The 13,715-nt window shown below is 33.9% G+C and overlaps 1 protein-coding gene across 1 annotated transcript; it reads right to left on the reverse strand.

Moving 5' to 3' along the window:
- Nucleotides 1-213: 213 nt before the first annotated feature.
- Nucleotides 214-5,807, reverse strand: LOC107873156 (protein IQ-DOMAIN 21). Its single transcript, XM_047414905.1, has 5 exons — nt 5,584-5,807; nt 5,373-5,491; nt 3,004-3,291; nt 2,083-2,442; nt 214-910 (listed from the first exon to the last, which is right to left on the reverse strand). The coding sequence occupies exons 2-5, from the start codon at nt 5,463-5,465 to the stop codon at nt 353-355; spliced, it is 1,299 nt and encodes a 432-aa protein (XP_047270861.1). The 5' UTR covers nt 5,466-5,491; nt 5,584-5,807; the 3' UTR covers nt 214-352.
- Between the last annotated feature and the right edge of the window lie 7,908 nt (nt 5,808-13,715).

Genomic DNA, 13,715 nt, shown 5'->3' on the forward strand with positions numbered 1-13,715 from the left:
CGTAAAGAGATCAACCATCTTCAGCATTCCATAAACTTATGAAATATTCACAGAAAGAGATCAAAACTCATTCTTCTTGATAACCAAATACATCAAGAAGATCCGTAAAACCATTCTTTCATGGAGCTCAAATTCAAATTTTTCTACGATCGAAAAATACACTACTAACGGTCTTCGAATTACAGAAAAAATTAAAAAAGAAAAATCAAGGAAGGAACAAAATTGTACTCATATTCTTTATTAATAAAATTCTTGTTTCTTCATATTTTATTTATAGTTAAAGTTTATTTTCCTTAAATCAAAATAGGTTGGAAACACCATTATTGTGCTTTTTATTTGCTGCAAAAAGTATCTAACTAAAATTATATCTGCAAGCAGGACCTCCCATTGGTGCACTTGTTTCTGGGCTATATGTCGCCATCCATTGAGCAGCAGTTTTCGGGTTCGGGCTTCTTGCAGATGAGTCATAGCTCCATCTACGGTCTGTTCCCTTCTTCACTGGTGCATTCCATTGGGCCATTGGTGGGCTTCGAGGCTTTAATGGGCCTGGACTCTTTACTTTTGCTTTTGCAGATTGAGTTGGAGCCATGTAGCTAGGGACACAATCCATGTTGGACTGACGGTGTTGCCGGGGTGAATATGGGCTTCTTTCAGCTGGATTGACAATGTGATGGGCTAAGTTGATTGCTTCTGAGCCGAATGGGTTGACTAGATCCATTTCTATTGTCTTCTCTGACATGTCATCTGTGGTGGACAATGTCACATAGGAGTTCTCTCGTGGCACATGTTGCGAGTATTGAGAGGATTGAGAAGCCATCCATCTCTCAAGCCAATTCCAACCTCGTTGTGCATGTTCATGCTCATTGCCACAAAATTCGTCATCATCTTCCTCAACATGTGGATCAGAGTGCTAACATAATAGCCAATAGAAATTGAGTATCAATTTGCAAATAATATTGTACCTTCTTAGCTAGTCTCAATCTTTAAATAACATTCACAAAGGGGGGCGTTTGACCGAGAGGAATTTGGGAAAAATACTTCAAGATACAATATGGTACTCCCTCCATTATGCTTATGTGACATAGTTTGAATATGTATGGAAGTTAAGAAAGAAATGAAGATTTTCAGACTAGTGATCTTCATATATGTCATAATATTTGTGTGGTTATAAGACTTTTGAAACATCTGACTGAAAACATGTCATAATATTTGTGGTTATAACTGTTTCACGGAAAGTGTAATACACCATTATTAGATATATCAATATTATTGATCTTTGTATAACAATCTTCCTTTATAATTCTATAGAATTAGTCCTACGTGATCAAACGATTAGGGGTCGTTTGGTAGAGCATATAAAAATAATGCAAAATATGGTTTGTTAGTATTAATTATGCTTGTGTTAGTCATGCTTGCATTAGTTATACTTGTATTTTTCTTATGCAGTATTTGGTTTGATATATTAAAAATAGCATGAATTAAATAATTTTTAATTTTTTTTTTCTTTTACAAAATATCCTCCATATATATATTGGAAAGGATGCAGAAATTTTTTTGAGGGATAATAATGTCTTTAATTATGATAATGCATGCATTGGATCCATTACATTACTATTTTGAGATATTAGTAATACATACCTCAATGCACAATAGAGTTTAGTTATACATAGGATGAAAAAGTATACCAAATAAGGTATTATTAGTGCACATTAAACTAATGCAAGCATTAACTTTTCAATACACTCTACCAAGCGACCCTTAAGTAATCAGAGCATCTAGTGTCAAGGTAGACTCAGAGGCGAAGTTAGGATTTCAACGAAGGGGATTTCATATTCAAAGAAAACTTAGGATTTCAACTAAGGGGGTTCCATATTCAAAGAAAACTTAGTCGAAGGGGGTTCAATACCTACTATAACCACATAAAAAATAATTTTAATCATATATAAATAGTATATTTTTCCGTCGAAGGGGTTCGGCCGAACCCCAAATAGAAGCCTGGCTCCGCCCCTGAAGGTAGTTACACTACATTAGTAACATATATATGACAACTTTGGTAATGTATAGGAATGGCCAATAGCTAACCTGATAAGCACAAGCAAGAGCTCTTTCCCTTTTGGTTTCAGCATGTTGTTTTCTCCTGGTAACTTCAAGCATCTTTTCAATGCTTTGGTTCCTGTTATCCATGTCTTCCATCTCTAGTTTCTTAAACAGGCTGTTGTTCTTGCACTTGGGTTCTCTATTCGAGCGTAATTTCACTTCTTCCAGCTTGCTCTGAAGCTTTTCGTGAACCAACTGGAGTCTTCGTCCACGTACTCTTGACTGCACGCGTACTAATGCTTGCATACATCGCATTGTCATCTGCGCTTGTTTGCGTACATTATGTCCCCTCACTAGCGCTTGCAGCCTCACCAATCCCCTCAGGGCACGCAAAGCGCGTCTTGCCTACAAAATTAGCAAGACGTACATTGCTCCTTAAGAATTTCGTAGGTATAGCTGAATAACAATAACATTAACGCTCAATTCTATTGATTTAAGATTTTAATTCAACAGATGCAGTGTAGATTATCATTGTATGTTACTTTCTCCGTCCCAATTTATGTGATACGATTAACATTTTGAGCTTCGAATTTGCAAACTTGATTTTACCATAAACTCCTATATAGAAGCTTTAAGTTTTTTAATTTCAAAATAAAGTTTATATTTGAAAATTAAATTAAAAAAATATTATAAATCACAATAAAATAATTAGCAACCTAAAATATTTAAAAGACGTAGGAAATTTCGGTTAATAAAAAACTTGATTGACTCTTGAAATTTTTTTGGGGGGGGGGGGGGGGGGGGGGGGCAGTTGGTTTAGACATAAGAAAAATGTATATTTGAATACTTATATATAATTTGAGTTGGAGACAGCGTACTTGTTACCCACATTGTAAATGGCAGATTACAAATGTAAATATTGTGCTTGATTATAGAGAAATAAGAAAGAATTGGCTTTCGATTTACCAGATATCCCCTGTAATATGATTGAATAAGGGTGGCAGCCCTTTCCTCTTTGAAGTGAGTGCAGTTATATCCGTCTATTGTGACAACTTTCAGGGCCGCATAAGCTGCTGCTGCTGCGCTCGCTACGATGACATGGATGTCATGATTTCGATCTTCAACCAACGGAGATGATGACTTGTCGTTGCTCTCTACATTCTTGGAAAGATCTGAACAACTCCCTGCTGGAAATTGTTCAACTGACACAGCTTCTCGTGCTTCAAGTTGCAATTTCTTGTCTAAATTTTCCTTCTGAAAAGCATACAAATCACTTCACACCATTACCACTTTAATTAAAGGCTAAATGTTTAAAGTTAGAAAGTGAGTTTCAGATTTGCACTATGATCTATTTTGATTGAATACCTAAACTCATGATAAAGTGTTGTTATTAATTAGATATTTTCAAGTCAAAATTTTGAAAAAGCAACACTTGTTTTCGTACTCTCATTACATTGATAAATTAACGATTTAAAATATGTCATCTCCATTATATATATGTATGTCACAATAAGTCATAAAACCTCATGTTTGTTCCAATTGATGTTGAAGAATATAATTAAAGAAGGAGAAATATTTAATATATTAATTTGTGTAATGGACGCTTTAGAACAGTGGCGTTTGTTGAAAAATTATACTATTTTTTCATAGTAAAAAATATTTTTATGTATATATAGTAGATGTCGAACTCCCTTCAACTAGTCCATATATTTACTTCTGAATTTCTTCAATGAAAATTCTGACTCCGCCACTACTTAAGAATATGCGCATAAACTTTTTCAAAAAATGAGTCAAAAGTGTCTAATAAATTTTTTTACCATGTGTTAAAATACCTAATTAGAACATGGCATAATTTGTGTATAAATAAAACTTAGTGACAAAATTTATAAAAAGTTGTCCATGAATTCACCTTTAATTAAAATTATCATTTGTGAGATGAGATTTTGAGACAAGAAGCTAGGGGCCTAATTGGGGTATACTCCCTCCGCCTCATATGTTACTTGCCCACTTTTCGTTTTACAGTTTCCATAGAAATTATAAATGAAGGGCATTTTTACAAATCTACTCTATAACTCTTTTTAATACACTTTTTTTTTATTCCCACCCGATGTTTGGTACCTACATTGGAGCCCCGACTAATTCGGATTGTGCATTGCAGGGCCCATTAAGGTGACGACGCTCCCAACAGAGTTTTCTCCATATCCAGAGTTGAACTCTCGACCTTTGATTAAGGGTGGAGCAGCTCCATCAACTTCAACACAACCCATGTTGGTCTTTTTAATACACTTTCTATGTGCCTTATCCAGGCAACCAATGTGCTCTTTTGACTAAATGTGTACCTGAAAAAGATTTAAGGAACTTTTTTGGAACTATATAATATTTATGTACGTGATAAATATTACTTAATTTTATGGATAAAATAAAAAAGTTTTGATTAATTTTATCTTGATTTCATGAATTAATAAATAATTTGAGATTATCTTTTTTTATATAGACAAGTAAATATGGGATCGGGGGAGTACTAAACAGGACATACAATGAATTTGACGGGGATGATGGCGACAGAAGAGGTGGATGAAAGCAACAAGACATGAATTCTATGTTGTTGCCTTTCAACAGGGGCCATATTGTAGGGGGACCAATAGGTGTTTATAGATTAGTTAATGCCGTTTGGTGAGGGAAAAAATGCCCAACCAGTAGCAACTAAGCTGGTAGATTTACAAAGAGATCCATAAAAAGAGCTTACAAGTAGGTAGACTTATGAGAGTTCCAGAAAATAGATGACATACAAAGAAATGCTGTAATTTTTTTGATCATATGATCACTACCAATTTAATTTTATGTGCTGATCATGTATAAAATATTTATACAATTACGACATTTAAAGGGTAATTGCAAAATTGTGTTTGATAAGAGTAACGTTGAGTGTTAACCAGAATAAATGGCAACCAACCTGCTATAACAAATTTAATTACTTTAATGACACAATCAACGTAAATAACCTAGATCGAGCCATATTGCTTCCGTTTGCATAGTTTGATACTGGCAATGGCAAACTATCAAATTACTATCCCTCTTGTAGGGAATAGAAACAACTTCTATGTACTAAAATCATGGTTTAAGCAACTATGAATCGATCTTGGCAACAATGTAATTTGCAAACAATTATATTAGATGTTTGATCATAACTTTTGTTTGTCACTCTTCAGACATACTTCCTGATCTCCAAACTAGTATATTTTGCTTCAAGATGATCCACTTGGAAATAAAAAGTTGTTATTGAATTTAATTTCATCTTAATCCCCTGCATTTATCTATTAGACGAGTGAACTAACCTTTTTATGATCTGCTGGCGAATCCTTAGAAGAAGGTTTAATAAAGACCTTCTTCACTGTGGAAAACCAATTACCATTTCCTTTCTTGCCCATTTCCAGGCAAATAGATTATCTTCTACCTGAAAACATTCAATTCAGAATGCATTGTGATTTAACAAGAAAAAAAGGTAACAACTAACAACGTAACCACTTAATCGATTCAAAGAAAAACCTGGGAGAGAAGCGTTAACGTTGTTGGACTATGATCGTTGTGTGCCAATTATATGCTAGGAATGAGGAAATTGAGGTGTAAATAAGAAGTGCATATCAGGAGGGACAAGGAAGGTAGAGAACTAAAGTTGTGAATGAAATAGAAAGTGGGGGTCATACTGCAGAAAGAATGTGCCAGATGCTAATAATGAGATCACTGGTAGAATATGGTTGAAGTGGTTGGCTGAGAAAATGTTTTGAATATAGTATAGCTCTTTATGATTTGTATAAAAGAAAATAGGGATAATACTCACAAAAATACCTGAACTTTGACCGAATTTTCAGTTGAACATACTGAACTTTGCGAGGGTTCTATTACCCTTCTAGACTTTTTAAAGTGGATTTAATTCCCCCGAAACTCTATACCCAGATTCGACGCCCAAATCTCATTTTTATACGTGTATTGGCGCGTGTAATACACGCGTCACCTCATATTTACACGTGTCCAAGTGGGCAAATATATGTTATTAAAATACGGGAATAAAAAGTCTAGGGGGGTAATAAGACCCCCGCAAAGTTCAGTATGCTCAACTAGAAATTCGGTCAAAGTTCAGATATTTTCGTAGGTATTATCCCAAGAAAATAACATTTTATAATTTATTTGCTTATTATTAATATATTTTTTGTGTAAATATGAAAAAAATTATCATAAAAATTTATAAAACCAAAAATTAATTGGTAGAAGATCAAAAAACCAATTGACCCGCAGAAGCTGTAAATAGTGGCGGATCTAGAAGCATATATATATATAGAGAGAGAGAGAGAGATTGAAGAATAGTAATAAATATTTGATTATAAATTTAATGAAAAAGGGCAAAAAATACCCTTAATCTATCAAAAAGGTTCATAAATACCCTCCATCTACCCATGGGTCAAAAAATACCCTTAAAGTTTATTTTTGGGGCCAAACATACCCCTCAAACTAACGGTTGAACTCAGGTCAACTCTATCACTTTTAACATCCCACGTGGCAATTTATTATTGGTCACACATCCTAAAATTTCAGGTGGCATGCTTTTTCTGATAATTTACGAAGAGAACATAATGGGTGAGGAAACGTCTAGTTGGTACAAGATTTCCTATAATTGAAAGTTTTGTTGAAGATGCTGATAACTTTTTTTTGATTATTTGTAGTAAAGAACCGTTGTTGAAGGAAGAAAATTAAGAGAAACACAAAAATTAGAAAGTATACCAGGGACGATCCATTCTTTCTTCTTTTTGATAAGAAGTATTGTGGAAAGTAATCTAAAAATTAAATGTATATTTGGAAATAATTATTACTATGAAACATCACTGATTTTTAATTCAGAGAAGCTTCACCGCACTAATTAAAGGAGATAAGTTATGTGTTATGCAAATTTAAAGTTATGGACCAGAGGCCATTCACCAAAACCAATTCTCAGTTTGCTAGAAAACTTGACCTGTGTGCATTCATCCCTCAACTTGCCAGAAAACTTGACCTGCGTTCATCCCTCAGCTTGCCAGAAAACTTGATCTGCGTACAACCATTTTAAGATGTTTTTTTTACTTAAACAAGCATGTTTAACTTTTCATAGCAGAAGAATTCATTTCAGCATACAAGAGAAGACACCATAGTGAAATAGGAAAATGGCAGTGGATGTATCATAAATGCAGCAATTGAAAAAAATCCAAAGGAAAATACAATCCAACAAATAAAAGCCATTTGTTTGGTATTCCTCGTGATCATCATCTTCGCCTTCGTCCAATTCAGCACCAACCTCCTCGTAGTCCTTTTCCAGAGCAGCCAGATCTTCACGAGCTTCACTGAACTCACCTTTCTCTATACCCTCACTAACATATACATCCCATTTCACCTTGGCAAGATCACCTCCAGGAACAACAGTTAGTGGCTGATAGTTGATACCACACTTGAATTTAGTAGGGCACCAGTCAACAAATTGGATGGTGCGCTTAGTCTTAATGGTAGCCACAACAGCATTCATACTATTTTAAGATGTGTGACCATTAATAAAATGTCATGTGGGATGTTAAAAGTGTTAAAGTTGACCTGAGTTCATCTGTTAGTTTGAGGGGTATGTTTGGCCCCAAAAATAAACTTTAAGGGTATTTTTGGACCCATAGGTGGAAGAAGGGTATTTATGAACCTTTTTTGATAGATTAAGGGTATTTTTAGCCCTTTTATTATTATAATATTAATTTAAAATTTATATATGAACTGATAAAGTTTTAATTCTGAATCCACCAGCTTTTGCTTGTCCTTGGTATTTATCATTCTCACAAGGTGAATGTGTAGTAGCTTTCCTACTCTTTGTGCTTTTTGTATACATAGAATTACTTCACCTGACAATTCTACACACAGTTGATTTTCAACAAGTTGGCTTCTAGTTACAACTTAAAAGTATGTGCACTGCACTCATTCGTACGACGTTAAATATTATTGCAAAATCCAAATATCAAACGAAGTAGGTTCTGAAATTAATTAAGTTATGACAAACAATATTTATCTAACTAGACAATTTTTCACATACAGTGTAATGCATGTATAATTCATATAGAATATTATAAGTGACTACGCAAGGTCATCTTAACCGCTAGGCTATTAAAGCAATCGTTTGAGCCCAAAATATTGTGGCTCCATTTTTTTAAAAAATTGTTATGATATATATCAATTATAGTGAATTTCTATCAAGATCTATTTAATGTCTATCAGGATTTGATGTATTTGTCTTTTAGTTTGAAACTAGGGACAAATTTCCCGTATAAATAGAAGGGCTTCCTTCATTGTAAATCATCCCTCAAGAGAAGAAATAAGAATTACTCTCTCTATTCTCTCTACTTTTCTTCTTTATTCTTTCTTGTTTTATAACACGTTATCAGCACGAGACTCTACCGTCTCAAATTTGAAGGGTAAGGCTAAGGTATTATTATTTTTCTTCCCTTTTTCCATATGGCTAACAATCTTATGAAGTATGAGTTCTTTGCCCTTCAAAGTTCGGGAAAGAACTATATTTCATGGGTGTTGGATGCTGAAATCCACCTAGATGCTATGGGTCTTGGAGACACCATAAAGAATAAAAATACAACATCTAGTCAAAATCGTGCTAAGGCTATGATTTTCTTGCATCATCATCTTGACGAAGTTCTGAAAATTGAGTACCTTACTATTAAGGATCCACTCGTATAGTGGAATAGCCTAAAAGAAAGGTTTGACCACTTAAAGATGGTCATCCTTCCGAAAGCACGATATGAGTGGATGCATCTAAGATTTCAAGACTACAAGTCTGTTCATGAATAAAATTTTGCCATGTTCAAAATTGCTTCTCAATTGAAACTTTGTGGAGAGATGATCAATGATAATGATATAATGGAAAAGACGCTCTCTACTTTTTACGCCTTGAATGTGCTCTTACAGCAACAATATCGAGAAAAAGGTTTCAAGAAGTATACTGAACTGAGTTCTCATCTTCTCGTGGCTGAACAAAATAATGATTTGTTGATGAAAAATCACGAGAACCGACCAACTGGATCTGCACCATTCCTTGAAGTGAATGATGTGCATGCTCACCATGCTAGGTATGGAAAAGGTCGCGACCCTGGTCGTGGATGTGGTCGTGGTCACAATGACCAAGAAAGAAACCCTATTCCAGGTGTTAATCATTCATCAAATAAAAAAAGAAAAGATGAGAAATGTGAAGCAGTTGCTTATTTTCGATGTGGTGGAACAGGACATTATTCACGTAATTGTCGTGATCTCAAGCACTTGGTTTATCTTTATCAAGCATCATTAAAGAAGAAAGACAGAAAAGCACTTGGTTTATCTTTATCAAGCATCATTAAAGAAGAAAGACAGAATCCCGAGGCTAACTTTCTCTCTAAAAATAATGTTAACATCACATGCTTGGATGTAGCAGACTTTTACGAGAACCCTGAAGGAAAGATTGATCACTTGATTGGTGATGGTTCCGTAAATATGGAAGAATGAATGATTTTTAATTTTATTTTATTTTTATTAATAAGAGTTAGTGAATAAAGAATCATGTAAAAGTAGTTGTTTGCATGATTATTAGTTTTTGATTATTATCGATTAGATCAATTACATTATTGTAATTTATTATTAAATTAAATTGAGTTTTAATTTTTTCATTTTTTTGTTGAAAGAAAAAAAATAACAATACTATTGCTTTTCCAGTACTACACGTTTCTGAAAAAAAGAACAAATTGTTTGCATGTTAAAACGACGGCTACGATAGTACTATTGATTAACATATTATTTGCCTGCTTTTTTTATAATGTCCACACACATATTGCTATTAATTATCCATATTATATAATACAATAATATTATCATATTCTTTATCAAGTATAATATAGTAATATTATATTGTTATTGCATATCCACGTCCTGAACAAATATAATATAACAATATTATATTATTGTATGTTAATGTTCCATATTATTAATTATAATAATAGTATATTACATTCTTTATCAAATATTATATTCAATAGTTTTTAATTTGGACATATTATTTTTTGTTATTAACAATTTCTTATAAGCTTCACTTTGTACAAAAACTTCATATATATTTTATTTGGTTGAAGATATGGATAATTTTCAAGAAGATATTTGTTTGATTGATTCTGGCACTATACATACGATATTCAAAGATAAGAAATATTTCTCTTATCTAAACATGGGCAAGATTAATGTTACTATAATTTATGGTAGTGCTAATTTGATTGAAGGCTTTAGAAAAGCCATTATAATCTTGCCCAAGGGAACTAAACTCATCATAAATAATGCCATGTTTTCTTATAAGTTTTGGAGAAACTTGATGAGTTTTAAAGATATCCGTGAAAATGGTTATCATATCAAGACATTTGATGAGATGAATCTTGAATTATCTTGGTATCACCAAGAATGTCTCTGGGAAAACATGTGTTGTTGAAAAGTTTCCTTCTTTATCTTCTGGCCTGTATTGGACAAAGATTTGTGCAATTGAGGCACATTTTATAGTAGACCAAAATTTTACTGATTCCAATACTTTCGTACTTTGGCATGATTGTCTGGGACATCCAGGATCAATAATGATGAGATGAATAATAGAAAATTTAAATGGGCATCCATTAAAGAACTTGAAGGTTCTTTCGAATGGTGAATTTTCATGTAATGCTTGTTATCAAGGCAAGCTGATTGTGAGACCATCGCCAACAAAAGTTGGGATTGAGTCCCTCGCATTTTTGGAACGTATAAATGGGGACATTTGTGGACCAATTCACCCACCAAGTGAGTCGTTTAGATACTTCATAGTCCTAATAGATGCTTCTTCTAGATGGTCTCATGTGTGTCTTTTATCATCTCGCAACTTGGCATTTGCAAAATTGTTGGCACAAATAATACGATTACGGGCTCAATTTCCTGATAATCAAATTAAGTCTATTCTCCTTGATAATGTTGCAGAATTTTTATCCCTAGCATTTAATGACTATTGCTTATCGATTGGGATAAGAGTGGAACATCCTGTACCCCATGTTCACACTCTAAATGGCCTTGCTGAGTCATTAATTAAACGTCTGTAGTTGATAGCAAGACCATTACTGATGAAAACTAAGTTTTCTACTTCTCTTTGGAGTAATGCAATTTTGCATGCTGCAATACTTGTTCGTCTTAGACCGACAAATTATCATAAATTTTCTCCGTTGTAATTGGTTTTGTGTCAAGAGCCTAATATATCTCACTTGAAAACTTTTGGGTACGGTGTATATATATCTATAGCACCATCAAACTGCACCAAGATGGGCTCTCAAAGAAGGTTAGGAATTTATGTTAGGTTTGAATCACCCTCTATTAGTCGCTATCTTAAACCATTAATGGGAGATATGTTCACTGCTCGATTTGCAGATTGTCAGTTTGATGAGATACTTTTTCCAAAATTAGGGGGAGAAGATAATGATATCAAAAGAGAAATTTTGTGAAAAAAATCCATCACTATCTCATCTTGGTCCACTTGCTTCTATTTGTGAGCAAGAAGTACAAAAGATTATTCATCTGCAGAGAATTACAAATCAAATATCAGACGCATTTACAGATTTAAAAAGGATTACTAAATCACATATTCCTGCAGAGAATATCCCTATTCAAATTGATGTCCCTAAAGGACCATCCATTAGTGTTATAGCTAACTAATCCAAAGCACACTTGAAGCGTGACAGACCATTAGGTTCTAAGGATCAAAATCCTAGAAAAAGAAAAATAAATGGTCAAGATGACACTCTAAAAGATCCACATATGGAAGTTTAAGATTTGAGCAATGTTGATATCCCTGAAGGAATCAATAAGCCTGAGACTTAAGAAAATGAGGAACTATCCATAAATTCAAGTAATGTTGAAACTAATTTGAATCGATCTAAAATAGTAGTGGATTATGTCTTTGCATATAATGTTATAACAAAAATCATGCAAGATAGTGAGGATCTTGAACCTCGATCTGTCACAAAATGTCGACAAAGAAATGACTAGCCAAAATGGCAAGAAGTAATTCAATCTGAATTGAATTCACTTGCCAAACGTGAGGTTTTTGGACCTATAACTCAAACACCTAATGGTGTTAATCCTGTTGGCTATAAACGGATCTTTGTGCGAAAAAGAAATGAGAAAAATGAAATACAAAGGTATAAAGCATGCCTTGTTGCACAAGGATTTTCACAACGTCTTGGTGTCAATTATGATGAGACATATTCACCAGTTATGGACGCAATGCGCTATCTTATTAGTTTCACTGTCCATGAGAGACTTGAAATACATTTGATGGATGTAGTAACAACCTATCTATATGGATCACTTGATAATAAGCTATACATGAAAATTTTTGAAGGATTTAAAATGCTGAAAGCATATAGTTCAAAGCCTCGGGAAATGTATTTCATTATATTGCAAAGATCATTGTATGGTTTGAAGCAATCTGGACGCATGTGGTATAACCGTCTTAGTGAATATTTATCTAAAGAAGGTTATACAAATGATGAAATTTGCCCATGTGTTTTCATAAGAAAACAACATTGGAGTTTGTTATACTTGCTGTCTATGTCGATGACCTAAACCTTATTGGAACGCCAATAGAGCTTCAAAAAGCAATTGATTACCTAAAGAAATAATTTGAGATGAAAGATCTCAAAAATACAAAGTTATGCATTGATTTGCAAATTGAGCATTTGACAAATGGCATCTTTGTTCATCAATATGCCTACACAGAAAATGTGTTGAAATGATTCTATATGGATGAAGCACATCTATTAAGTACTCCGATGGTTTTTCGATCACTTGATGTGAATAAGGATCCTTTCCGACCTCAAGAAAAGAATGAGGAACTCCTTAGTCCTGAAATACCATATCTTTTTGCAATTGGTGCACTAATGTATCTTGCAACTACTACAAGGCCTGAATTGCCTTTTCAGTAAATTTGCTAGCAAGCTATAGTTCTGCTCCTACTAAGAGACATTGTAATGGGATCAAACACACATTACGGTATCTAAAGGAAACTACCAATATGAGCGTATTTTATTCTAAAGATTGCAGTTATGATCTTCTTGGTTATGCTGATGCTAGGTACTTATTCGACCCGCATAAAGCTCGGTCTCAAATAGGCCATGTATTATGTGGGGGTACTGCCATATCTTGGAGATCAACAAAGCAGTCTATCGTGGCCACTTCATCGAATCACGCTGAGATTATAGCTATTCATGAAGTAAGCCGAGAGTGTGTGTGGTTGAGGTCCATAATAATCTTATTCGAGAAAAATGTTGCTTGAAATGTGACAAAGTACCCACAATTTTATATGAAGATAATGCAGCATGCATAGCACAACTGAAAAGTGGATTCATAAAAGGAGATAGAACGAAGCATATTTCACCAAAGCTCTTCTATACACATGAGCTCCAAAAGAATGGTGATATTGATGTACAACAGATTCATTTAAGTGACAATGTGGCTGATTTATGACAATGTGGCTGATTTATTCACCAAGTCTCTTCCAACTGCAACTTTCAAGAAGATGTTGCACAAGATCGGAATGTAGAGATCCAAAGATGTTCTTATTAGGGGGAGTTAATACA

This window comes from Capsicum annuum, chromosome 6 (assembly GCF_002878395.1).
Source record: "Capsicum annuum cultivar UCD-10X-F1 chromosome 6, UCD10Xv1.1, whole genome shotgun sequence".
Lineage (NCBI taxonomy): Eukaryota > Viridiplantae > Streptophyta > Magnoliopsida > Solanales > Solanaceae > Capsicum > Capsicum annuum.